This window comes from Sceloporus undulatus, chromosome 2 (assembly GCF_019175285.1).
Source record: "Sceloporus undulatus isolate JIND9_A2432 ecotype Alabama chromosome 2, SceUnd_v1.1, whole genome shotgun sequence".
Taxonomy (NCBI): Eukaryota; Metazoa; Chordata; class Lepidosauria; order Squamata; family Phrynosomatidae; genus Sceloporus; species Sceloporus undulatus.
In genome coordinates, this window is record NC_056523.1 from 214,621,286 (window position 1) to 214,647,984 (window position 26,699).

At 39.1% G+C, this 26,699-nt stretch overlaps 1 protein-coding gene across 4 annotated transcripts in view; it reads right to left on the reverse strand.

Moving 5' to 3' along the window:
- GAK (cyclin G associated kinase) overlaps positions 1–26,699 on the reverse strand; it is a 116,999-nt gene that overhangs the window by 23,070 nt on the left and 67,230 nt on the right. For all 4 annotated transcript variants that reach the window (XM_042449596.1, XM_042449595.1, XM_042449594.1 and 1 more), the window contains 11 exons: positions 23,660–23,709; positions 23,409–23,557; positions 21,068–21,190; positions 19,158–19,291; positions 17,667–17,861; positions 15,269–15,386; positions 13,729–13,808; positions 12,421–12,614; positions 12,003–12,158; positions 9,660–10,154; positions 6,890–7,054 (listed from right to left, as the gene is read on the reverse strand). In XM_042449596.1, coding sequence (XP_042305530.1) covers positions 6,890–7,054; positions 9,660–10,154; positions 12,003–12,158; positions 12,421–12,614; positions 13,729–13,808; positions 15,269–15,386; positions 17,667–17,861; positions 19,158–19,291; positions 21,068–21,190; positions 23,409–23,557; positions 23,660–23,709 — 1,859 coding nt within the window. The remainder of the gene's footprint in view (positions 1–6,889; positions 7,055–9,659; positions 10,155–12,002; positions 12,159–12,420; positions 12,615–13,728; positions 13,809–15,268; positions 15,387–17,666; positions 17,862–19,157; positions 19,292–21,067; positions 21,191–23,408; positions 23,558–23,659; positions 23,710–26,699) is intronic.

Here is a 26,699-nt window from a genome sequence, read left to right on the forward strand (position 1 = left end):
GACCTTAAGACAGTATTGCACTCAGAAGATCTTTTAGTTATCTAATTAAAGATGACAACTAGGATTTCCTGAGAATCAAGATACAGGTCTGGCATGACATAAGATTTAAGCTGTCTAAGTCCTCCTTCCACACATACTGTCTCTCCATTATCCAGCTGCCATGATCTAGAAAGCACATAATGATTCAATTAAGGCTTGCCTTTTTATTTTCACAATCTTTCAATCCCATTAGATTGTTCTATAGGATCACCTACATGATGGCTACACTTCCTAGAGTGAAGCTGGAGAATTTGTACCCCTCCAGATATTTTTTTACCCCCTCCAGATTCCAGTTCCCATCAGACTCAGGCAGCCTGACCAATGATGAGAGACAATAGAAGTAGCAGTTTGTCAATATCTGGAGGGCTATAGACCCTCCACCCCCTGATCTGTCACCACACACACAAAAAAAAATCCTCCACCTTTTATCCTGGTCACTTTCCCACATGTATTAAACTCTATCAGACACCTAGTGCTTTGAGAAATCTGTCCTCTTCCATTTGAGCAGCCATTTAAGTAAAAGTCATATGGTATGAATTTTAGTAGCAGCAGCTGCAGCACTACTACTAATAATGATGATAGACACAACTGTTCCTCAGTTTTATATATGACTTTTTAAAATGAAGAGATTATAGCTTAAAAGTAAAAAATACATGTTCTGAATACAAATTTAATCCTTACTGTCTTCTTTAGTAAAAGGATCTGAGATTACCAAACTAGGAAAGATCCCTTTTTGGTAAAGCAGTGCCAGACTTTAGAAAAGATCCAGAGTGGAAATCATGTGGCCCTCCAGATGTAGTTTGACTAAGTCCTGGAGACCCTAGCTTGCATAACCAATGTTAAGAATTGCTGGGAGTTGCAGTTCAAGAGCATCTAGACAGCTGTAGGATTTCCATCCCTGGAGTAGAACAAATTCTACCAAACTGATGTCTTCTATATGCTGGACTATAACTTCTATCATCCACAACAAGCATGGCCACTGTTCATGTATACATTCCAAAAACAAAAAGATGAAGGTGTCCAAACAAGTGAGGCACCCCAAAAAACAGGATTGAAAAAGAAAAAAGGGAGTGAACAGCTTCAAACATAAATTATCAAAATATAACAAATATGTAATACAATAAGGTATAAAATACATACAAGTACTAAATAATAATAAAGAATGCCAACAAGTTATAGGAAATACAATGTTACTGTATACAACAACTTATAGAGACACTGTTGTTGTTAGCTGCCCTCGAATCAACCTCAACTCATGGTGATCCTGTGGATGAGACATCTCATTGCCCCCCCCCCCCCATCCTCCATTGCTCTGCTTAAATCTTGTCAATTCAGGCCTGTGACATCCCTAATTGAGTTTAGTCATTTGGCATACAGTCTTCCTCTCTTTCCACTACGCTCAACCTTGCCTAGCATTATTGTTTTTTTCTAATGAGTCATGCCTTCTCATGATGTGGCCAAAGTACGACAGCCTCAATTTAATAATCTTGGTTTCTAGGGGGAGTTCAGGCTTGGTCTGTTCAAGGACCCATTTCTTTGCCTTGGCAGTATTCTCAGCATGCTTTTCCAGCACCATATCTCAAATAACTTGATGTTTTCCCTATCCACTTTCTTAACTGTCCAATTCTAACATCCGCACATGGTGATGGGAAATACAATGGATCAGACCATTCTAACTTTAATGTTCAGTTGTATATAGGGGTGTCACCTAGGGGATGCAGGTCACACCAGTTGACACACTATGGGTGAGTGTGACATCACTTCTTCCTAAACATATTCCTCTTCTGTGTATTGCATGGAATGTATTTTTATTTCTTCATGGTCTTGTAGTATGTTCCTCTTCTTATCACGGAGCATCTTGGCCTTTGGTTTGGAATTTCCTTTGAGTTATCTTATCTTGTGGAAATTATCTCTCATTCTTCCTTTTTTGTTACTGTCTTCCATTTCTCTGCATTGATTATTACAGTAGTTCTCTTTATTCTTGTGGATCATGTCCCCGGCTTCTGACCATAGTTGTTTTGATTCCCGGTAAATTGTGCTTAATAGCGCAAATCTGTTTCTTACACTGTCTGTAGATTTTGTTGAGATATTGTTCACATTATATTTTGGTATAATGACTGTTTTTGCTTTCTTTTTCAGCTTTACTCTGATTTTTGATATAAGTAGCTCATGATCTCTATCACAGTCTGCACCTGGTCTAGTTTTAGCTGAAAGAATAGAGCTTTCAGTTATATCTACTACTTCCAGTTATATAATCAACTTGTTTTTTGTACTGACCATCTAGTGACGTCCATGTGGGTGTAGTGCACCCACACTGTATGCAGGAGCACCATACGTGGCTTCAAGCATACGCTGAAGCCATGCAGCAATCAAACAAATGACTGTAATGCAAGCAACCACCCCACTGCTTGCAATGGGGCGTGAACATTTGTGGGATTTCCCTTATGTGGAGGGGGGGGGGTCTGGAACAGATCCCCATGTAAGGGAAGAGCCCACTGCAATCTCCTTTCTGGTTGTATAAAGCAGGTATTTGTAATTAATAGACTTTTGGCCTTGCAAAATTCTATCAATCACTCTCCTCCTTTATTTCTTATGCGTAGTTCAAATCTTCCTAGTGTTTTTGACTCTTCTCTACTGCCTATTTTAGCATTCCAGGCACCTATGATTAGTTGAAGTCTTGTGTTGGTGTGTTGTCAATTTCTTCCTGGATTTCTTCATAGACTCTTGGCAATTAATTTCTGTGGCATATATTGATGCCACAAAAGGTTATGCCATAGTACCATCCTTCTTCCACATTACTATCTTGCAAGATACTGAGGACTCAGAAAGACACCTCCAGTCCCTCTGACCAGCAAGCGGCAATGTAGCCTTCTGTGTTTCCAAACTGGAGAGGAATCTGTATGGCAACTACAGCTAATCCTGGGATCCTGAAAACACATAAACTACAGTCCAGGTAAGGTCAAGGCCAGTTAACAAATTCACTATCTGTCTAAGAATTCAGACTTATTTTTTCCAACAATCCACAAGCTCAGCTTTATTTCATTCCGTTTGGAATAAGTTTCTTCTTGAGGGAAGGAATTCATAATATTAGCAATTTCCTTCTTGCTGCTCAAAAGCCTTTACAAGCCAGTTTTCAAAGCATTTTCTGTGCAAGAGATAGCAGTTTGTTACATTCTGTATAGAAAAAGCTATTTTCTATGCAAATCAGCCACATGCAAATTTTGCGCAGAATTAGTAACCAATTACGGCATTTTCTGCACAGCAAACAGTATTTCCCCCCCAAACAGAAAGTTAAAATTGCTTTGTTGTTGTTGTTTCCAGGTTACGGTGACTCTAAGGCCCCTCATGGGGCCTTCTTGGCTATATTTGTTCAGAGAGGGGTTTGCCACTGTCTTCCTTTGTGATTTGTCCAAGGTCACCCAGGGGGGTTCTATGGGCAAGTGGGGATTCGAACCCTGTTCTCCATAGTTGCAGTCCAATTGCTCACTGTTTTTAAAAACTGCTTGAAGCTTTTGTAGATTTTCTAGTCTTATTACAGTTTCAATAGTATATATTACAGTATGTATTGGGACTTGAGCATCCACAGATTTTGGTATCTACAGGGCAGGGCAGTTCTGGAACCAAACCCCAATAGATACCAAGGACCCACTGTACCAGAAATTTGTGATTTGAGATTGAAAAAAGTAGAAATAGCTGTTCAATACAACAAACAGGAACTTGGCAAAACTAGACAAAAAGTGTGCAGTTGCACCATAACAAGTAATGCCTGTGTTTAAAAAGAGGAAAATTTAAACCAAGCCAAATCTCATTGTGTCAAGAGTCTTTACAGTTAGTTCTGTGAAAATTTAGCTCCTGTTGAACAGTGGTTGAGGAAGCTACTGCTGTTGATGCATGGCCAGAGATGTCAGTAATGATAGCAAAGCAAAGTACTCAACAGGCAAATGAAAGCATAGGAATATACACATGTAGGCATTTTAGTCCTTTTGTGGAACACAGACTATGTAGACATTATTTTGTTTTTTATTATGATTATATCACCCAAATCCCCCAGCAAGATGAAAGGGTAACTCTTTGAAGCTCTACATATTCACATCAAACTATAAAAAGGGTGAAATAAGTTCAGAGGTTTACTCAGGAGAGCATGGACAGCAACATCCCCACTATATCGATATCTACACACACACACTCCAAAATACCTTCTGGGGGCATAGGCAACATTTGCCATATTTTCAGGCTCATCAGGCCGTTCTTTTTTTTAAAAAAGCATATTAGTATATTATTTTAGTATTTTATAGTATTTTGTTTTATTGTCCATTATTGATTACCTATGTTTGATGTTCTGCCCTTTGGTGGAAAGGGTGTTATAAATAAACGTTGTTGTTGCTTCTTTAAGAAGTTAGTAGAAGTCACTTTCTGTTTATAAATAAGGCCTTTTATGAGCCTAAAATGTATTCCTCCCCCAACAAGGCAAAAGTATCCCAATCCCTCCTAGCCAGCATTTGGTGACTTTTGTGTGCACGCGCGCGCACACACACACACACACAAAACCTGTTTAGAAAAAAGTTCCCTTCAAAATAATTTTTTATCTATTTGGAGGGCCCTGAATTTCACAAAAATGGCTCTGTGGACATATGGAGCTCATGAGCCGCATTCTGCCCACTCCTACTTTATCTCACCTTCATTATTGTGTGACACATCACTAATTCAGCTACAAAATGCCCAAGCACTGATATTTAATATCCTAGCGCCCCTTCCCCAAGTACTCTGGTTAAACTTGTGAAAACACTTAGGACAGGTGATAAAGGTGAATCACAACCCTTTAAACAACATCATCTCTCCATTATAGTTTTCTATATTCACTGAGGATGAAAGATTACTCTCCAACACTATCTTGCAGCAAGCCCACTAAGTCACACGCACAGACTGAACTTTGTATTTTTAGAAAGACTCTGTGCATCTTTACCTAAACTGTGGAGTGGATGCTATTTATGTGCCGATAAGTCAGCAAGAGAGATCTCTTCCTGCTTCCTCCAAGAACTATTTTTAGATTTAATCGGTAGAGAAGCCTGAACAACACAGACATGCATATTTCCCCTAACAATTCAGAGCCCATTATATATGGTGGGCATTGGGCTCAATTCAACATTTTGTTTTACAATGAAATTAAAAGTGGACATTTTATTGCCCAGCTGTCATTTAAAATGGAGTATAAACCCTGATTAAGTCTACTGCCAATTTTTGTTTTAGTGTTATGTTGCTATTTTCGTATTATTACTTGGTGTTGTGCCTTTAGGATTTTAGAAACCTACAACTGAACTCTATTTCTCTATCTCCATTTCCCTTATATTTTCCAATTTATACAAGCTGTCTTCCAACCAGCATAATTAGTAAATTGCATCACTAGCTGTCAGGCACTGGACTTGTAATCTAAGTGACATCATGTGTATTAACAGCAACATCAGTTCTCAAGTGTCAGTCCTTATGGAGCCATGTGGCTCCAGAAATGCATGTGAGGGAGTTTTCAGTATGAAACCCACACATTTACAGATATCCAACAAAATGTTTGAAAAATAATTTCAGGGGCAAATCTCCACCCTCAAAGGAGATGGAGGACTGAAAACAGACTATTACTTTGGAATAAAGTGCACCCGCGTTACATGCGGGCGTGCTTTACACGGTCTTGAGCGTATGTGCTCAAGCCGCAGGGAGCGTGCGGGGCGCAAGGGGAGGCGCGTCCTATTCAAATAAATGTGCATGCGTGCCCGTGGCGCTCCACGTGCCACCGCACACAAGCCCCACTGTTTCTATTGGGGCTTGAGCATATGAGGAATTCGCTGTACGCGGGGGGTCTGGAACGGATCCCCGCGTAAGGCAAGGGCCGACTGTACTAAGAGATTTAGGCGATGGGAAACTGAAATGAAGGGGAAATGGAACAGAGTGTCCTGGAAGAGAAAGGGTTCAAGTCACTAGTCAAGAACCGGATACTTTGCACTGCAGCATTTTGTTGGAGTTCACACTAGTATTTTGTCATTAAGCATTTGCCTAGCTTGGTTTAGTGAATCTGAACAAGGGGGTGGAAGATTACCTGTGCCTCCTTACATGGTGTTTCAAAGCTAAATACTCTAAGTTTGTTCCATCAACCTATAGGTTGAGGCAGTTATATGGTTAATCATGAAGGTCAGGCTACTACAAACTATGATTTAAGCAACGATAGGGAGACTTTGGTTCCCCACTCCCACAATCCCCTTGCCATTGGTCACAGGAGTTATATGCCAAGGCATCAGGAGTGCCAATGGCTTCCCTATCAGGGTCCAATGAACCCGTTGTACGCCCTGGATGCATTTTATGTGACTTTCTACAGTTCAACCTACAAAACTGTTAAATGAAAATACATGTGGAGTTTCACTTTTTAAAAAAATGTTTCTGAGTTCTAAGGAACAGAAAGGCTCCACACTCTTGATATGACATCTCTTTTGAATTTTGTATGCAACGCTCACTTGGCACATGTCTTGAGTTCATGTGCTTCACAATATAGCATCTGGTCACCTCTGCTTTAAGATATTATATCATATGAGAATTGCAGGCAGTGGCATTCATTTCTAAAGGTGTTTCTAATTGCCTGCCCACCTCCAGAAAATAAGAGAACGATGGTATTTGCAAAACATTAGCCATTTTACAACAGAGAAGATAATAATACATCTGTAACATAAAGCTTGTTAAAATAGCAACACTGTCAAGCTGATCTATTAGACACTAATCCACCTTGACTAATCTGAGTGGAATAAATCACAACAGGCCATGTGATTAGGGGTGGGGATAAAGAAGGAAACCATGTCAAACATATACTTACCTAAATTAAGGAACTCTGTGCTAGAGGAAGGAGGTGGTGCACTGTGTGTGGAAGGAAACACGCTGGATCCAGCTGGTGCATTTGGACTGAGAAAGTCGCCAAAGAGATCAGGACCAGTAAGAGTTGGATTGTCTGGATTGACTGTGAATGGATCAAATGGGTCAGCTAAAGAAACAAACACAACATGGTTGGTATTATTCAAAATGCTCCAAAACCACATCAAACTAAGAGTGTATCTACACTGCCGAATTAAAGCAGTTTGACACTCCTTTAACCGCCACAATTCTATCCTACAGAATCCTGGGATCTATAATTTGGTGGGTTATTCAGCCACATTTGTCAGAGAACTCTGGTGCCTCAACAAACTACAAATCCCCAAATTCTACAGGACATTTCTACACTCCAAAATGACAAATAGGTTTGTAGTACCTTAACAATTAATGTATCTATGGTGGAGTAAGGTTTCATGAACACTGTTGGCTTTGGGTGATGCAGATTCTGCTCTTGTGTGTTTCGTTTCACTAGTACAAGGAAGCATCTCATGTTAAGGTATCTCTTTTCTAGCACACTTTCAAGCCCTGTGTCTCTGCCACCCACTCCCAACATTAGGGCTTAGCTCCTATTACATAACACAAGGATTTATTCTAATCAACAGAGTGAACAATGATCTACTGAGATAATCCCTCAGACACTTGCATACATTCAGCCTGCTAAATCCGCCCCCCAAATTGGCTCCCAGAAAGGGAAAAAAACTAGAAAACTTCACAGTGTCAGTCAATCTGTAAGACCAGTTCTCCCCAAGAAAATCAGCTGAAATCACTAGGAAGTAGTCAGCAGAGCAGAAGCTTCCAGTTTATTTTTCTTGAAAAGATAATCCAAATGGAGCAGCTGCCCCAGCAAATAACATAAAAGCTTTACTGTACCAGTCTGAATGGAAGGCATTGCTGACTTTTCTGCCCAGAAAGATGAATGAAAGGTCAACGGAACAAGCAGAAGGATGTAGAAAAGAGAGCCTCCAGCCGGAAGGTCTTTCACTGACCACTGTCAAGCAGGAACTAACTGGAGCCGCTCAAGGGACAGTATTTATACTCAGCAGGGGAGTGGCATGTAATGGCCGGCAGGGAGCCTGTCTGACACTCTCCACCTTACAACTTCTACACTCAAAGGTCAAAATCCTTTAAGAGTTAAACCTGTTCCAATACCTTTCCAGCAGCTTAGGAGCAGTAGAGCTGATTTGGAACAGCAGTGCAGAATCAGAGCCACCAACTTCAGAAACACGCAATATTCCTTTCTTGCCATGGCATACCCACCCACTTGTTTCCATCGCACATCAGTTAAACATTTAGTAATGAAGTTGTCAGAACCAGCTGAGGTCCCACATCCATCTTGCAGTTGTAAGCATTCAGAACAATCACAGCACTGTGACCTTCATGTAACTTCAAAATATCTCAGTAAATACCCGAATAACATGCTTTTCAAAAGCATCTTGTGTTCTCAAAGGCAGACGGGGGAGCTGGGAGAAGAAGGTTGTCATGTGATGAAGCTGCACAACTTTTGCCTAGCACAAATTCCATCAAACTCATGGAAGTGCCAAATGTCAAACAGCACTTCCAAATCTTAGGAGGGAAAACTATTATTATATAATGATGAACCTACTTAAGCTTAGAAAACAGATCATTCTAAAATCAAGAACATCTTGTAATTGTTCCAATTGGAAAATTCATTTATTCCAGATTTCTCACAGAACATAACCTTTTAGCCCAGTGGAATTCACACTTTTTACCCTTGGGACCATCCTTTACATCTACATGGAGACATTGCATGCCCCCTCAACCCAGTATACAAATAAAAATATTTATTTATTATTAGTGTGCATATTTTCAATCACACATTCATGTGTATTCATATTTAATAATTTTATAAGGAAATAACATTCAAATTAGAACATTTTTATTTAAGTAAATTCAATATTTAACTCAATGCATGTGTAAATTTTACACATAAAATGGTTTGGGAAGAGGAGGAGAGATCAGAGCCTCCAAGTCTCAGGCTACCCTTGAGCAACTCTTGTGCACCCCCTGAGGGTACCATTTAAGAACAATTTTTTTCTTTAGCTTTAGTCATTTTTCCTTTCCTGTTCTTAATACAGTTACATTGACTCATTTGGAATCTAGAAAGTAGTGCAGCTTTCCAGTTGCAAACAGATAAATGTGAGGAGATAACCTATCAGTTGTAATGCTGAGTTTCTGACGTTAGTAGCCACTCCCACTATAGTGGCCGGGTTTTCCTTCCAGACTTTAGAGCGCTCACAAAATTATGAATTCCAAACAAAATGACCAGTTTAAACAGTACATTCCAAGCATGTAATAATTTTTCACTACGTTACAGACGTGACAGTTAATCTGAAGAAAAACCGTATCATTTTAAAGCTCCTTTCTGGTCAGGTGAAGATCAATCCACTGTCCATTGGAACCCTCATTCCAGCACTCTCTCTTTTTCTCTAATTGCCCTCAACATATATTCTGTCTTGCTGCAACCACAAAGGCCAAAATGTGCCATTTGAAAATGAAAATGCAGATTTTTGAGCCCATATATCTGTTCCATATTCAAACAGGGGAATGCAGATTTCGATATGATAGGGGGTCCAAAGGTAATGAAAATTATAGCACAATTGACAACTGAAAAAGGGGGAAGAGAGAAAATTAAGTTGTCTTTTCACTCAGATTTTCTGTAGGCAGAATTTCAGTGAAAAGGAAGCCTGGTTACATACCTGAAGAAGAAGAGGTGCTGGCTGCTGTGGGTGGAGGACAACTACCTTGGGGGTTTGCTGAGGGTTGGGACTGGCTCCCAAAAAAGAAGTCTGCCCCTCCTCCCAAAAGGTCCGTAGTAGAGTCTTCTGAACTCTCTGGTATACCACTAACAAACAAGTCATTCAGCAAGTCTGCATTGCTAGAGGAACTCTTCATCTCTGAAGGCGGTTGGAGGAGTTCTGGAGGTGTTTCTGAATCTAGCCCAAGCAAGTCAACACTGTCTTCCACCGGAGTCTCTTTGGACAGAACAGCTGACATTTCAAAGTCAGCTTCAAAGAACTGCTCACTATCCTCATTTCCCAGTGTGTTTTTCTCTTTTTCTTCAGCAGCTCCGGCGTCACTAGGAAATGCAGCAAATTCTTCATCTGAAGGTTCACTGTCTTCCCTTTCTTCAATTAGCCCAGGAGTTTCTTTGGAAAAGTAAGCCTCTGATCCAATATCTGAATGTTTGCCTTCTGTTCAGTAAAAAGAATACATTACAGAATATGTGGTATGTTTTACAAGACAGCAACCAGTTTTCCAGGAGTCATTTTGATTATGGTGAACTAAATTTTATATGAAGGACCTCAGGTGATATTTCAGGACATGACCTAATGAAATTTAGAGCAATGGAGCAGAAGCTGCTTTGGAAACCCATATCCGCCTAAAGTCAAAGTAACCCAGAAAGTAAGCAAGTTGTCTACTGGTTTTGTTCCTCTAGCAGAACATGTGTGGGTGACTGTGGTCCCCCAGATATTTTGGCTGCCTAGTATCATCAACCACAACCAGTGTCAGTAGCCAATGGTGAGGGACTGCAGGCTGAAGCCCTACAAAGCCCTATGAAGGACCACACATTTAGTCTTGTAGGAGAGTAAGATGTCTTCTACAAGACATTTTGTAGGGGTTGAGCAATTTGAGGTCCCCTTAACTGGAGGTAGTGTGGAGGCACAGAAAAAAAAGGATCAAGATATGCAAGCTTTGCATTCACTAGACAGTGCTTCTGACTTTCCTGAGTCATCACAAGGTCCTTTGGGAAATGTTCTTATCTGACCTCAGGTAAGAGATCATGCTGCAGATTTCAACATTTGTCAGGGAGGGGAAATCCTCACAGTGAGGATATTTTATACTTACAAACAGAGCATTTAGTGAGCTATTCATTCAAACAAGACTAGCACATTGCAAACAACATTCTTCAAGTGGGTGAAGAAATATGGGTGTGCTACAACTGAAAGCATACAATGAAGTAGCACTGTTTGATTAGCTGTGCTGATACCAAATTCCAATCAGTCTCCTCTCTCATTGGTTTGTAACCAACCAGGAGCCATTCCATCAGGCTGCAGCAAAGGGAGAGATTGGAAGCGGAGCCATTTTGTTGACTTGGCTGACTACTTTAAAACAGATTGTAGGAATGCAAAAACCCCAGACTAACAAGTTATGAATTATAAAGACTAGGAGGAAATTGTTTTTTAATTAACTAAATAACTTAATAAATAATAGCAGTAGCTGTAATGAGTCTAGAACAACTTAAGCAGATGCGATTTGCAACACGCATTTGCGTTAGAAAGTCAGTAATAGAGGGACAAACAAATTGGCAAACAATGGATAAGAAGTATTGTATGATTGAAGTTGATGAGTAGAAAGTTTAAGTAAGTGGTTGAAGATTAGAGCAAGTAGATTGAGAGTGTGAGAGGAAAGGTGAACGAGTGAATTTATTTAGATTGTATGGTTAAATTAAGAGTAAGAAGACACAAAGAAGGAAGGGTAAGAGAGAAAGGAGTAGTATAGAAATAAAAGAGAGTTAAGAAGAAGAAGAAGATGGGAAAGTAGATAAAAGGAAATAATCGAGAAGGGAGAAAGGAAGGAAACAAGTGGATGGAATTGAAAGAATGAAAACGCCAGAGAACCATTATTGCCAAATATATGGAAGAACTATAGGTTGATATAGATAATTTTTATAGGCAAAGTTGAAGTACACTAGATAGCAATCATGTGTAAGTGTATGAAAGGCCAATGTGATGTAATTCTTTTCTTTCTCGTCAATGTATGATGTGTGAGTTTTTTTCTTTTTTGTAATGATTTTAATGATCCAATAAAAAAAATTAAAATAAAAAAAAAACATGGCGCCTGAATTTCCTTTCCCTCCTTTCCATCATGTCATTTAGTAAATAAGTTTACAGGACGGCACTGACTTATTTTTATTGATCATACGTAAATGGCACTGGGAGACGATCTGGCAGAAAAGCAGAAAAAACATGCATTAAAAAAGTAATTGGCAGCAATACAACATCTGCCTGTTAAGTAATTGCCTTTTTTTTTTTTTTTACCTTGCCAGTCTAGTGTATGGAAGAAATTTGCCTCTGTGCCACTGCTCGGTGGAGAGTCTGGTTCCACAGGTGTACCTTCAGAAGATAGTTCTGACTTGGATGCCTCTGCTTCATACTGGGCAGTTGAGCCTGGCTGTCTAGGCAGTTCAGGCTTACCTAGTGAGTGAAAATTCAAACCCCCTGAATTTAGAAACCCCCTTTCAAGATTTCTTATCTTTAAGGATACAAGCACAAAATACTGTTCACACTATGCTTAAAGAGTTCACAAAGTCCCACCCAACCTTCCCACAACTCGCTACACACATCCACCCCCACACAATCAAAGGCAATGCAACTATACCCTCCACAAGCACACACTGCAATGGAAGCCTTTGAAAATACTGCCGTTAACATTAGCTGAGCTAATATTTTTCTTTACCAAATTTTGTTAGTATCTCTTGCTGTTCCTCACGGCTGGAGAAAAGGATCTTGGGATTCAAACCCTTGATGTTCAAGTTATCCCAGGGGGCTCGGTCAGTGCTGGGTCTATCCCGTGGCTCCACTTCAACTTCAAGATTCACTTGAAACAAGTCAGGATATTTCTCCTGAATGTCACAGGCATCCAGATCGTACCTGCAACAATTTTACAATTAAAAGTGCACAAGTCTTTTTGTTTTGTTTTTTAATTGGAGAACAATCTACTGAAAAATCATCTTGCCTAAACCTCCTTGAAGCAAACAAGAGCCTCACCACAGCAAGTCCTATGCCTTTCAATTGGGTTTGCAGGTGATGGCTTCCCAACAGACAACTTCTTGTTTTTTCTATCATCATCATCATCATCATCATCATCATCATCATCATCATCATCATCATCATCATCATCATCTTTTTACTAATATATATATATATATATATGTATTAGCATTACAGTGAAATTACCATTTTGTATAGTATAGTATAGTATTGTTGCAGCATTGATATATCAGTACATATTCCATAACAAAAGAGATTTTTCTAATATTTCCATCCCTCTTCTCCCTCTCCCTTACTTTCAGATTTATTCTTAATATCACATTCAGTGTATATGTATCATTTTAAAATATTCTTCCTTATTACTTATTCTTGTCCAGTTCAATCTGTCTCTTAAATATAATGCATACAGTTAATTACTTTAGACTCTGCTTTAATTATTCTTATATCTAGTATAGTTTGTATGTTTTTATAATATACTGATATTAAGTTTTCTGTTTTCGATGGTGAGTACTTTATTAGTGCTCAACCTTTTTGTTATTTATTACAATTTCTCATTTAATTCACTCACTTGAAATTTCTATATCTATATTGCTTTTCAAAGAGCAGTAAGAGACGTCTCCTACCCTCTTCTTAACAAATATATCAGATTTACATTACATTGCAACAGATCAGATCTACTTTACTTGTAGGGCAATCCTACTATATCCAATGTATTTTTAGGCATGAAGCAGCCTTGCCATAAAAAAAGTCAGTTCCAGACTCCCCTGCATAAGGGAAATACAGCGTATGGCGGAACCCCATTGAAAAAAATGGGGCCTGTGCCTGCAGCGTGGTGTGGTGAGGCACACACGCCATTACCGCTTCCAACGCACAGGTTTCCACATATGCTGAAAGCCACGTATGGCGTGCCCACATATTATGCGGCTGCACTGTACAACTGCATTCAGCTGTATTCATTGCAATTGTATTGAGAAGCTCTTCCCAGTAAACATACTTAGCAAATTTCACAGTTGTAGCATTCCGGGGGACGAATCCTGTATGAAATTGGATCTGGAACATCTTCATTGATGCCATCTTGCAAAGGAACACAAAAATGAACAGGGCACATAAGTGAAGCAATAAACAGTGGAGGCATAAATGTTAATCAGACATTTTTGTCCCTTGTTTAGTGGTTTTGTGGTAACTGAGAAATATTTCGTTTCACATCACAGTAACTTAATATTGCAGTAGTATAATTTATAAATAGCCTCTGAGACTATGTATCCCATTTTCCTTCTCAAAACAGGCTGCTATAGCCTAACTATGTGAGCAAATGCAACCTTTGATTTAATAACTGTATCTTGTTGTAAGTAAGCATAATCCACAAGCAGCCTCTTCCATGAAACAACATTGAGTTTCTATAACAGTGGTACCAGTGGCATTTGATACACTTATACAGGTTTGTATTTTAAGGTAAAAGTGGTGAAATGTTTATATGTCACTATGGTTTTCAAGAGCTGAGAGGGAAGAGTAACTGATGTAGGCTGCATCTACATTGCAGAAATAATCCAGTTTGGCACCACTTTTGCTGCCATGGCTCAATGCTATGGAATTCTGGGAATAGTAGTTTGTTCTGGCACCAGAGCATTCTGAAAGAGAACGTTAAATGTCTCAGAAAGCTACAGTTCCCAGAACTCCATAGTCTTGAACCATAGCAGTTAAAGTGACATCAAACTAGATTATTTCTGCAGTGTGGATGCAGCCGTATAGTGGTGCAATGTGTCAAATGCTGACTGACTGAGAAGAAAAGCAGTAACAGAGGGGAAATAAGAAATGACAGGTGGCCTCTGACGAGTTAGGAAGGTGGTCTGGTGTGAGTGAGGGCACATTTATACTACACACATTATATTTCACTCCACCATAGCAACATCCTATGTCATCCTGGGGTTTGTAGCTTGCTCAGCACTCAGCTCTCTGGCTTAGAATTCTAAATACCCCTGCAAATCCCAGAATTCCATGCAATGTTACTACAGCAGTTACAATGGAATCAAAGTGCCAAAATCGTGCAGTGTGGATGAGCTGCAGGTTTCAGTCGCAGAGTACAGATTAAGTAAGAATACAGTTATATAAGAGATTTATAAAATTTTAAAAAACCCACTAAAGTATAACTATAATCTTTATGAACACACTTTGAGATGACTTGTTTATTTTTATTTCATTTTATTATTTATTCATTTTATGGTGGCAGCAGAATATCAGGTAGCATGGAAATTGCTTGTGGAAAAGTGAAATCCAGAATAGGCAAATCCTGCAAGGCAGATTGTAATCTGGGGGTGAGGTGAGGATTATGTTTACCCAAGGCAAGATTGTACAAGAATCAGGGCAAAAGCAAAGTTCCCAGAATGGGTAGTATACAAATCAGAAGAAGTGTGGGAAAAGCGGCCAAGCTTATTGGGCTTCTAGCAGTTCAAGCCCAACAACATCTGGGGACACAAAATAAGGAACGACTGCTATGTACAGAACACAGGATTATAGCTCTGCATTTCTTGCCTTACCTTGGCTTGGAGTCTGCCACCTAAGGTGGACCTGGCATGATAAATCACAATGAGAACATCTCCTTGGACTGTTATGTCTAATGGAATTACTGCTTTCCCATCTTCTATTTTAAAATCCCTAGGGGAAAGAAAAACAATCATCTTATATATCACACTTCATAAAAATCATGAATATACTGTTTCATTTCTCCAACTCCCTCCTCTTCCTTGACAATTTAGAAATTCCAAGAGATTGCGTTTTCATAACTGGACTTTGTGGGTATGCTGTAGCTGACAAACAAAAAATACCCTTATGTTTTTTTAAAAACAGATCTGGAAATATAGTCCAGTTCTTCCTTAAGATGAGGCCGAACTATTTGACAGACTTCAGCAGTTGCTCACCCTAGTCAGCAGAAATTAAGCTGCATTTGAAATTGCCCATCTAGCACCATGTAGCACCTATATGCCAAAACTGAGGCCAAGATCCAACAAGAACTATTTGAGAAGACCAGTATTGGCCACATCTGGTATGTGGGGAAAAGGTGTCTGAATTCACATTTTAACAGAAGCCACCTTAGTCTGCAATGACTAATATGCAGAACAGGGAAGAGCTGTCCTCATTTGTCAAGATTTTGCAGTGCCATTGTCAGATTAAAAAATCCATACAAAAATCATACATCAGGGGGAAAAATGCAAAAATGCATATGTTAGGACAGATGCATGTAAACATATCTTCATACTCATTTCTCCTAATATATGATCGCTCAACACATGCCCCAAAGGCTGCTTCGGAATACACGCTCAGCCCAGCAATTTGTGATGAGAACCAGAACCAACCCCCAAAGCTCTTTTATATAAATGTCCATGCCTGATTCCCCCAAGTATGTTAGCAGCCTAATTTAAAGGGTGGGAAACTTTTTCAATGTTTCTACTGTTAAATAACTGGAAGCAGAAATTCTTCTGATTTACTGCAAATCACCCAGGGACCTACTGCCAGGAGAACCTGATCTACATTGTGCCCACACAAATCTTAAATATGATTGGACTAGTGTCATTTGTGAAATTCCAGCCCTTGGATTCCATATTGGCATTGTAATAACCCTGTATACTCTCTCATTGCAGCTGGTCATTGTAAAAACTTAAAGTACTGGTATTTGTCTGTTTGTTTGATTTTCTTCTTCTTCCTTTCCTATCTTTTTCAATGTGTGTCATGTCTTTTAAAACTGCAAGCCCAAGGGAAGGCTGCAGAGATATAAATCTTTGCTTACTTTGTTCCTGCATGCAGAACATATCATTTTGCCATGTTCCACCACTCCATAAGATAAGAGGACTACAGTATAATTTTAAAGTACTATTGATGCTTTGACATATTAGTAGAGAAAAAATATTTGAAAAAATACACAAAGTTTTCCTGGATGGAAAACATGTTTTAGGACAGGTAATATGTCTTATACACAAAAAGCAAATACTCACGTATATGTCTAGAAATTTTAGTCAAAAAATTGACTCCAAAAACCCAAGTCGACTTATCCATGGGTCAATGTAACTATTGTACTGTATTTTAATTCTTATTAAAAAAGGAACCATCTCCTAGTGAAAGGCAAGAGTGTCATCTGTTCTGGACACACTCACACCCCCTTTATATTCCCTTATCAAATTTTGTAAGTTTTCTGGCACTGCTTTCCTTTGCATCATCATTTGCATTCTTTGTTATATACCAAGTTTTACTCTTGACTTATCCATGAATCATATCAAAATCCAAAATTTTGGCCCCCAAACCTTCCTGCAACTTACATGAGGTCGACTTATAGTCGAGTATATGCAGCGGTACATTTTCAGTGTATGCACCAAAACAGTCAAAGTACTGGAAAAAATACATATACTGTTTTTGTGCACAAAATACATGTCGTTTTTCTACATAAAAATCAGTGTACTGTATTGGCACAAATAAATTTTCCCCACCAAAATCTTGAAGTGCAAAGAATCTCACGGCTCGTCCCCTTTACTTGACAGGGTGTCTCAATATCAAGATACGCTATTTTAACAAATATTAGTCACATCCATGGGTTCCTTCTGTTTTTTCTTAGGCAATTATGGAAATATTTTGCTTGAAGAACAGGATACAAATATTTTAAATAAAACTTATTTTGATAGCCTGCATCTGACAGAGTAAGCTCTAACTGATGAAAGATCAAGTCACAATAAACATTTGCTAAGTCTTTAAGGTGCCAGTGAAACTTTTGTCGTTTCATTTTGCTCAAAGAACAAATAGATACCTGCCACCAAGTTAAGAGGAACTGCAATGGAAAATGTCTGAGCTTGCTGTTACGTTGGGGTTGTGTGTAGCCCATGTGGGGCAGGTCTGGAAGGGAATTGACCCCAGTTCCCATGTGGTTGCTCCTTTAAATTTTCCACTTACTTCATTTTATCGTATTCTTGTGAGGTAGTGGCTACTCTTTCATCCCCAACATAAACTTCACAGAAAGGCCGGCAGCCATTACGCTGCTTGCTGAAAAGAGGGACTGGTGTCATGACTATAGACTTTATAAGGATAGGCTTGCTGTGAGGGATAATGGGTTCTTCTGCCATCATGTCACACATGTACTCTATATACCTATGAAAAGACAAGAATGCATCAAAAGTACACAGTCAAAAAGGCCTGAAGCTTCATCACAACACACACTTACTTGTGTAAATTGTATACAATATTGCAAATCAATCTATAGAAGTTTCTAGTTTGTAAAAAATATCTTTTCCTAGCCGAGTTCCTGCTGCATACCTGCACTAGGCACTTATCCCATAATATCCAATACTTGACAATAAAACCAGTTATCTTCCAGTTTGCAAAAGTTTCCCAGTCTTCTACTTTGGAAGTTTCACTGGTCGCAAGCATTTGTGAACAAATGGCTAGTTCACAAGCTTGCCTTACTGAAATAAAGTTTAAACATTTGGCCCTTGGCTGGGGTTAGGTTTCAGTACCCCAAGGAAACTAAAATCTGTGGATGTTCAAGTCCCATTATATATGGTGGCATAGAAAACCGTGTCCTTTATATAAAATGACAAAATCAAGGTTTCGTTATATATTCCCATGGTTGAATCTGTGAATGTAGAATCCATGGATACAGAATGCCACCAACTGTACTAAGAAATAACAGGCCTTTTACACAAATGTGGTGCATTACAACATGTGTAGTGTACTACTTCCCTGGGACATACAACAATCAGTTCAGGTAAGTAGGTGAAGACATTTGTTTCCTATACCCTACAGCAGGAATAAAGACCTCTGACCATTTAAATATTTCAACTCAGGCAGCCTGGACAACAGAAAGAGGTTTTAAGAATCTTAATCAAAGACACATGGAAAGACAAAGGTTGCTCAGATTTACTCTATGCAGTAGTTCATCCACTTCCAATCCATTGTTTGGCCCATATTTGATGGACAAATGGTTTAAGAAATAAGCACAAGCGGGGGTGTAGCTATGGTGGTGGTGAGGGTGACAAAATGAGGGCATCACCCCCAAAAGCAATTCTGCCACCCAAAGGAAATTTTATTTCAGTCCAGAAGTGTTTAAAGAAAAGGGTCAGGCAAAGTTACCAAGAGAACGTGAATGTGAAAAGTGGAGTCCTTCTCCACTTTTTAAGACTGGGGAAGGAGAATCATTTTCACTTTCAGTTTCTCCTAACCTCCTTCACAAGAACAAAAAACTAGAACAAAATGGAAGAATCAAGACACTGAATACAGTATGAAACCTTACATCAGTGTGGGACTGCAGAGTTGTGATCCAACAGAGAGCTTGCTCAGTACCTCTAAAAGTCTTCAGTCTCTCTAATTTCTATGTCACATATTCAGCATTTACAAAGAAAGTAAACAGAGCCTCCTAAGCCAGAAATGCTTTTGCAAACACTATACCTCTTATGTGATGGCCAGATACCCGGCGGACAGCGCTTCATGCTAAACATATAAACAGCAGCTTCCGCAGTGGTGAATAGACGGCAGAAACATAGAAAAGAACAAACAACAACAGCTGATGCTGCTCTTCCATCCTAGAAAAAAGAAAGAAAGAAAGAAAGACAACTTAAGGTTATCTTTTAAAAAACAGTACAAAAATATAATGTGTTATGTGTATACAGAAATTATTACTTGGGCAACAACATTAATTATCCCAACTAGTACCTTGAAAATAATACTGTCTGCAATCTCTAAATTGTAAATGGCGGGTTACATACCGCCATTTAGTATGTATTCTATACATACTAGGGTTAGGAAGGGGCAGTGCTTCCGCACCCCCCTAACCCTAGTACGTATAGAATATGTACAAGATGGCGGCGCCCTGTTCATACGGGCGCCGCCATCTTTACGTATTGGACGCATAGCATCCAGACGTGTCGCAGCGCCTATGACATTGCGAATGTGCCAGCGGCGCCTCGCGACGTCATAAAGGCACCGCAAAAAGAAGCTCCAAAATGGAACTTCTTTTTGCTCCGCGGGGAGCCGCGCAGTGTGGCTGCTGCGGCTCCCTCACGGAGCAAATGGCGCCGGCGGGAGACCGCCTCAAAGTGGCGGTCTATATCCCGCCAATGAAACCATTAAAAAATTGCACAAACTGAAGCCATGATGGTAACAGAAATAGCTTAGTCCATGGAACAGAAAATTATGGACAAGTTTTAGTAAAGGTAAAGGTATTCCCCATTGGCAAGGTTGTCATGTTGTGTTCAACCATAGAGGACGGTGCTCATCTCCATTACTAAGCCAAAGAGCCAGTATTGTCAGACACTACTCTGTGATCATGTGGCCAGCATGACTGCACAGAACGTTATTTACCTTCCCACCCAAGTGGTACCTATTTATCTACTTGCATTTGAATACTTTTGAACTGCTAGGTTGGCAGAAGCTGGGACTAGTGATGAGAGCTCATCCCATCATGCGGCACCCAGGCCTTGAACTGCCAACCTGCCGATCTTGCAATCAGCGAGTAAGCGTCTTAACCACTTAGGTTAAGTATGGGAAGGGAAAGGAAAATTTCTCTACTTCTTATTTATTTATTTTCCACTTTTCTCCCAACACAATTTTATACACCTTTCTTACCACCCTTTATCTGAAATATGCAATTATTTCTCCGTATGGAAGTTGTCCTGACCTTATCCACATCTTTTCCAGTTGTGCAGCAGTTTTTCTAAAGTAAGGGAACTAGAATTGTACACACTAGTCCAAATATATGCCACAGAAAAATTACAATATTGATAATTGAATTTACGATCCCTTTCTTAACAAAATGGAGGTTTCACCACTACTGCACAACAAGATCCTTCCTTTGGCAAGGTTTTTCCCATTGGAAGACTCAAATTTCTCATTATAACCGTTATTGCTATTCTACCTTTTTTAAAAATAAGGGGAGAAAACATGCAGTACATCAGCAAGTCCTATCATAAATTCAATCAGGGTGGAAAACCTGTAGCTGCCAGCCTAATTGCAAAAGCTGTCTGCAATTGAATCAATTAAGATATCCCCCAAAATTAATCTACTCTTCTTTTTAACACCCTGCTAGGCAAGGAGAAAGTGGGATGAAATGAGACTGGCCATTCCACACACACTTTGGGCTTAGGCCTCAACCCTGTCAACTGCCTACTGGCAGTCCCCAATAAACTATCCCTAGTTGAACAGGGTCATCAAACCATCAAAGAAACCCAAAGCTTACTTCACTTAATTTATCATAGGTCTCTCTTCACTCCACCCCAACTACTTGTGCAAAATTTTGAACAAATCAGCATTTCTTTTGGCTCAGTAGGTATAGCAAATGTTTGCAACTAACTGCTACTTACAAGGCAATGTACAATGCAAACATTCTTTGGGTCTTGTTTTAACCATAAATGCATGTTCTTGCAAATGCTATACAGATTTTGAAGATTGGGCGAACGTCTCGCTGGCCAGCCACATTCAGACACCTGTTTTAAAGAGAATATTAAGTGGATGGTAATATAAACTATTATTAAAATTCGATTTACACAGCAAGAGAAGATTGGTAATATGCCTTTGGAAACTGTTCAGAAACTTCAGCAGGTTTAAAATGCAGCAGCCAGAATACTGACCAGGGTCAGTTATAGGGAGGATATAACCCCTTTATTAAACAACTTCACTGGCTACCAGTTTATTTCCAGACACAATTCAAAGTGCTGGTTATGACCTATAAAACCCTATATGGTCTTAAAAAGTGATTCCAAAACATTGGTCCTCCAGGTGTTTTGGAATTCAGCTCCCCAAAGTCCCAGCCTGCTTGGCCAACAGACATGAATACTGGGAGCTGAGGTCTAAAAACATCTGGCAGACCAAAGTTTGGGAATCACTGGTCTGGATTATCTGAAAGACTATGAACACATTGCAGAAATAATCCATCCTGAGACCACTTTAACAGCCCTGGCTCAATGCTAGGGAATCCTGGGAAGTGTAGTTTTGTGAGGCATTGAGCCTTTTCTGTTAGAGATAGTTCTGGTACCACAACAAAACTACAGTTCCCAGGATTCCCTAGCACTGAGCCAAGTCAGTTAAAGCGGCCTCAAACTGGATTATTTCTGCTGTGTGCTTTGGCCCTTTGTCTCCAAACAAACCTGACAGAGCTTTAGGTTATTCAGGGGAAGGTTGACTGATCAATGGCCATCAGTTTTAGCATCTATAACATCTATAACTAATATGGCTATGGATCTCTGACTATATCTTGTATAGCAGAGATTGCTCTTTTGGGTATATTGGCTGTCACAATGTATATTCAAGAAAGGGCTTTCTAAATCAGAGAATTGTTGGGAGATGTAATACTGCTAGTGCTTCCTTAATGGTATATGTTTTGGAGTTGTCCCATAATAGTGAAATTTTTGGAGGAAGTAATCACACAAATAAATTTGGTTTTGTAAAGTTCCTTGATAGTCAGGGATGTGCCTATTCTTTTGAATTATCTACCAGTTTCTTGGGAATTATTGGAAATTGCCAACAGAAATTGATTTTTCATGTCCTTTTGACCACAAAAAGATTAATACTCCATTACTGGAAAGATAATGTTTCTCCACCTGTGATCCAATGCCCAGAAGATCTAACAACACTTGCAACATTTGAAAGAATGGTGTATAGATGAAATTTACAAATGGACTCATATTTGGTCTTTTGGTCAACTTTTAAAGAAACTTCCAACTAATGTAGTTATTTTTCATCCTTTTTGGTTTTTATTTTCCTGCTTTTATTATACTGGGACACTTGTTACACTGGAACATTGTATGTAACTGAGATTCCTTTTGAATGTAAATATTTTAAACAAAACATAAACACGGTGCCATTTTGATTAACATTTAATTTTTTCAGCCTGCAGATTTAAAGGACTTTCAGAGCTGATAATAATCCACTTCCATGTACCTTCAGCAACTGAAACCTGAAGGTCTTCTATACTACAGTATAAGAAAACAGAGTATGATCAAACAAGAATCTGTCACACTGTTACCCTTCCTTTCAGTCAAGGAACTCAGGGTTATTTCATTTTTTAAGAATCATGTAATAAATCTGTTATTTATTCAAGTAACTATCAGAGTGGAGCTTTCCACTTGGCTTTCCCTATTCAAATATTTCAAATCCACCTACCATGTAACTGCCAGAAAGTGAAACACAGCACTCTGTTACAACACACAAGAACATTGTGTAAGTGATCTGCAACCATTCTGATGTGCCAAGGAGACTCCTCATAGACAGAAGAGTCTTGTTAGTCCAGGCTACAGGCCCATCTAGCTTAGTATCCTATCTTCAACTGGAGCCAGTTGAAACTCAGAAGTATGCTATATATTAAATATTCTAAGGTGTGTCATGTGTCTGAACATGGAGATTCAATTTTGCCACCAAGATCAATATCAGCTGTGAGGATTGTCCTCCATGAATGTGCCAAAATCATTATGCTCTTATCCAAAGGAAGGGAAATAAAAAATGGATGCCCGCTTCAGAAACAGGAGCCACTGAGAAAGACTATGGATGATCATACAATCAAAGATGGCTTCAGTGGAAGGAAGTAATGCACCCCACTTCTTATATCCTCTTATATCTCTTACAGTCTCAGATTACTTGATGATGCATCAGGTTCATACTGAACATAATGGAAAACCAACAATGGAAAAGCAATAATGGCTTACAAACCCGATTGTGAAATCTTGAAGGCCTGTATGTTCTTGGTGACAGATTGTAGACAGCATAGCGGCCAGGATGTTTAGAGTCTAAGAACAACCGCACATCTTCAATGTTATTCTTTATGGCAGACTCAACACCTTCTGCTGGAAAGGACATCACTGGGGAGGGAGAAGAGGAAAAGGAAGAAAATGGTCAAGGCCAAAGTCTTTGTTTAAACATAGTTAGCATATGTGATTTTAGAAAAGGTGGTCTTATCATACCAGCAATTCTGGAGGTGATATATGATATATCCAGATCTCCTTTTGCATAACTGAAAAATATAAAGAGAAATGTGTTAAGTTAGGTAAACAGAAACAAACTTTGTCAAAAGCTGAAAAATAATTTTCAGTTTGGGAGGTACCTTGCTAAGTTCTCTTTATCATCTTCCTTGCCCTTCAAAAAGGAATAATGCTGATTAAACTCTCCCCCTTTCACCCCAGATTCTCTCTCCAACATCTGTCTCAAATATCTGAACTAGGGCAGAACCTAGCATCTTGAACAATTGCAGAAATGAATAAGGGCCAGTTATCTGGAAGTGCTCTGCCTCTTGGGCAGAATGCAGTGAACATCAGTCATCCAAAAGCAGAATGTTTTTGATTACCCAAGGCTGCAGGCTTTGTAAAAAAAATTCATACAAGCTGAAGTTGGAGGGAAAGAGTTTTCAATAGTCTACATGAAGGAATTCAGGAGATTAAAAGCTTAAATTCTTTAAAGGGTCACTGCAACATTCCCAAAGACTTCAAGCCACGGTAGTGAAAGAGGCTTCGTTAACTGGGCAAAGTGGGGTAAACACAGCCTACAGTCTCTGCATGACATAATAAACCCTCAGTACAGTTTTAGTATCCCTTATCCCTTATTCCAAAATACTCCAAAAACCAGAATTATCCACATGGGTGGTTCAGATAGCGAAATGTTTACTTTTTGATGGTTCAATGTACACAAACTTTGTTTCGTGCACAAAATTATTTTAAATATTGTGCATAAAATTACCTTCTGGCTATGTGTATAATGTGTATATAAAACATAAATGCATTTCATGTTTAGACTTGGGTCCCATCTCCAAGGTATCTCATCATGTATATGCAAATATTCCAAAATCCTAAAAAAATCCGAAATCCAAAACACTTCTGGTCCCAAGCATTTCGGATAAGGGAGGCTCAACCTGTATTACTAAGAGTCAATAGCAAAGGGCTGAATCAATAGTCTAACTCCTTCAGCCAACTGGAAAAGAAGCCATAGAACACTATGTGAAGTACAATTGGCCCTTCTTATACATGGATTTTTTATACACTGATTCAAGCATCCACGGTTTTAAAATTTTCCAAAAAAGTATAAATTTCTAATATCAAACCTTGATTTTCCATTTTTATAAGGGACACTATTTTGCTATGTCATTATATTTTATGGGACTTGAGCATCCACAGATTTTGTTATACACAGGGGATCTTGGAACCAAACCCCAGCATATAACAAGGGTCCACTATATTAGTGCCATCTCTGCCCCAAATATGCCCCTTGCCTGTAGTTTTTGTACTATGGATGTCAATGAGTATGTTGCTTCAGATGGTGAGCAAGTTAGAGATCTTCCATTCCTAAGGTCAAATTCAAGGATGAGATTAACATGTTATTTCCCCACTATCAATACTGTCTCAGTATAGAGATCGGCAAGATCTGGCAATGAACAAATTGGGTAGGTTATGTGTAGGTGCATACACAGGGTAGGAACCTTTGGCCCTGCCATTATTTTGAATGAAAAATTAGAACCCTACAGTCCTTTATCACAGCCTGTCCCAGCTGGGTTTTCTGAGAGTTGTGGCCCAAAACAGAGAGCGTTTTTCTGGGTGCTAACTGTGTCTTCCTCCCTCATTTTATTAGTACACAGTAAGGCATGCAAAGCTGAGCCATCATTCTTATTTTGCATAGCTCAGTGATGGCGAACCTTTTTCAGACCGAGTGCCCAAATTGCAACCCAAACCCCACTTATTTATCACAAAGTGCCACATTCCTCTGTCTTTCTAGTAACAAACTTGTGAACTCTGTGCTGGAGTGACTTGAGCGTGTGCCCACAGAGAGGGCTCAGAGTGCCATAGGTTCGCCATCACTGGCATAGCTTATTCTGGTTTTGGAAGACTGGAAGTAAAGTAAGAGGCTAGCAGTGTAAGTGAAGTAAGAGGCTACTCATCTAATGGACACTGAAATTCAGCATCTCCATTATTATTGTTATTATTATTATTATTATTATTATTATTACTCACCGAGTATTACCTACATGATTTCAAATGGCCATAACATTTTTTTTAATAAAAACTGATTTTAAAAACCTGCAACAAGTGAATGTTGAGCTCCCATGAAACAGATACAGCCTTATGAGGTATACCTTCACAAAGACATGACTAGAAGCTACACTCCCAGATAAGTTAATGGTTTTTCAAAGTAATGAACATATTTGAAAGAGTCACTACAGAAGTATCAAACTTTGTTAATTAAAAGAAGGTAAACTTTACTTGCAGGGATTAGCACAAAAAGAAATGTATAAGATCCCAAACAGAAGACAATCGACCAATATAATACAGCAGTAGATAGTAAAAATAAGTAAGATAAGCTACACAGAAATAGGTTAAACTAGATGAGCACAGATACCATTTAGACTCTTTGGAAAAGGTAAGTGCATTTACAGTTTGAAAGACAGAGAGAGTGCCATTAATGAAATGCTGTAAAGAGAGAAAATGAAACACAAGACTTCAGTCTATCACCACACTTGAAACTATTTAAAGCATTCCTGTGTTAGGATTTATGCTACTACCAAGCTACACAGAAGCATATTGTGTTTCCCTTGCATGTATAATCAAAACCACCACTCCTAGGCAAAGAGTTCCTCCCTTTCTTTAACAAAAGCCCTAAAGCCAAGGCTTGATCTAAAGATCAGTACATCAAAGCAGAGGTACATTTTACAGAATGACACAGAATCCTTCCTGTCTTACAGAGTTCAAATCTATAATTGTTGAAATGTAATAGGGCGCGTTCCTGTATTCCAGGAAAAAATAAACCTGAGTCCCAACATAATAGAAATTAGTCTATTAGGGATGATAGTTGTAGCCAAGTCCCTTCCCAGATGGATGGGGAACTGTGCAAAGAAGGAGTGTTCCCAAACATCTTCTTCACTTGTAATTACAAGAGAGGGAAAAAAGTTGCCCTGTGATTCTGTCAACTGCATAGATCACCTGGGGCCCTTTCACAGTAGACAAATTATAGCACCACGAT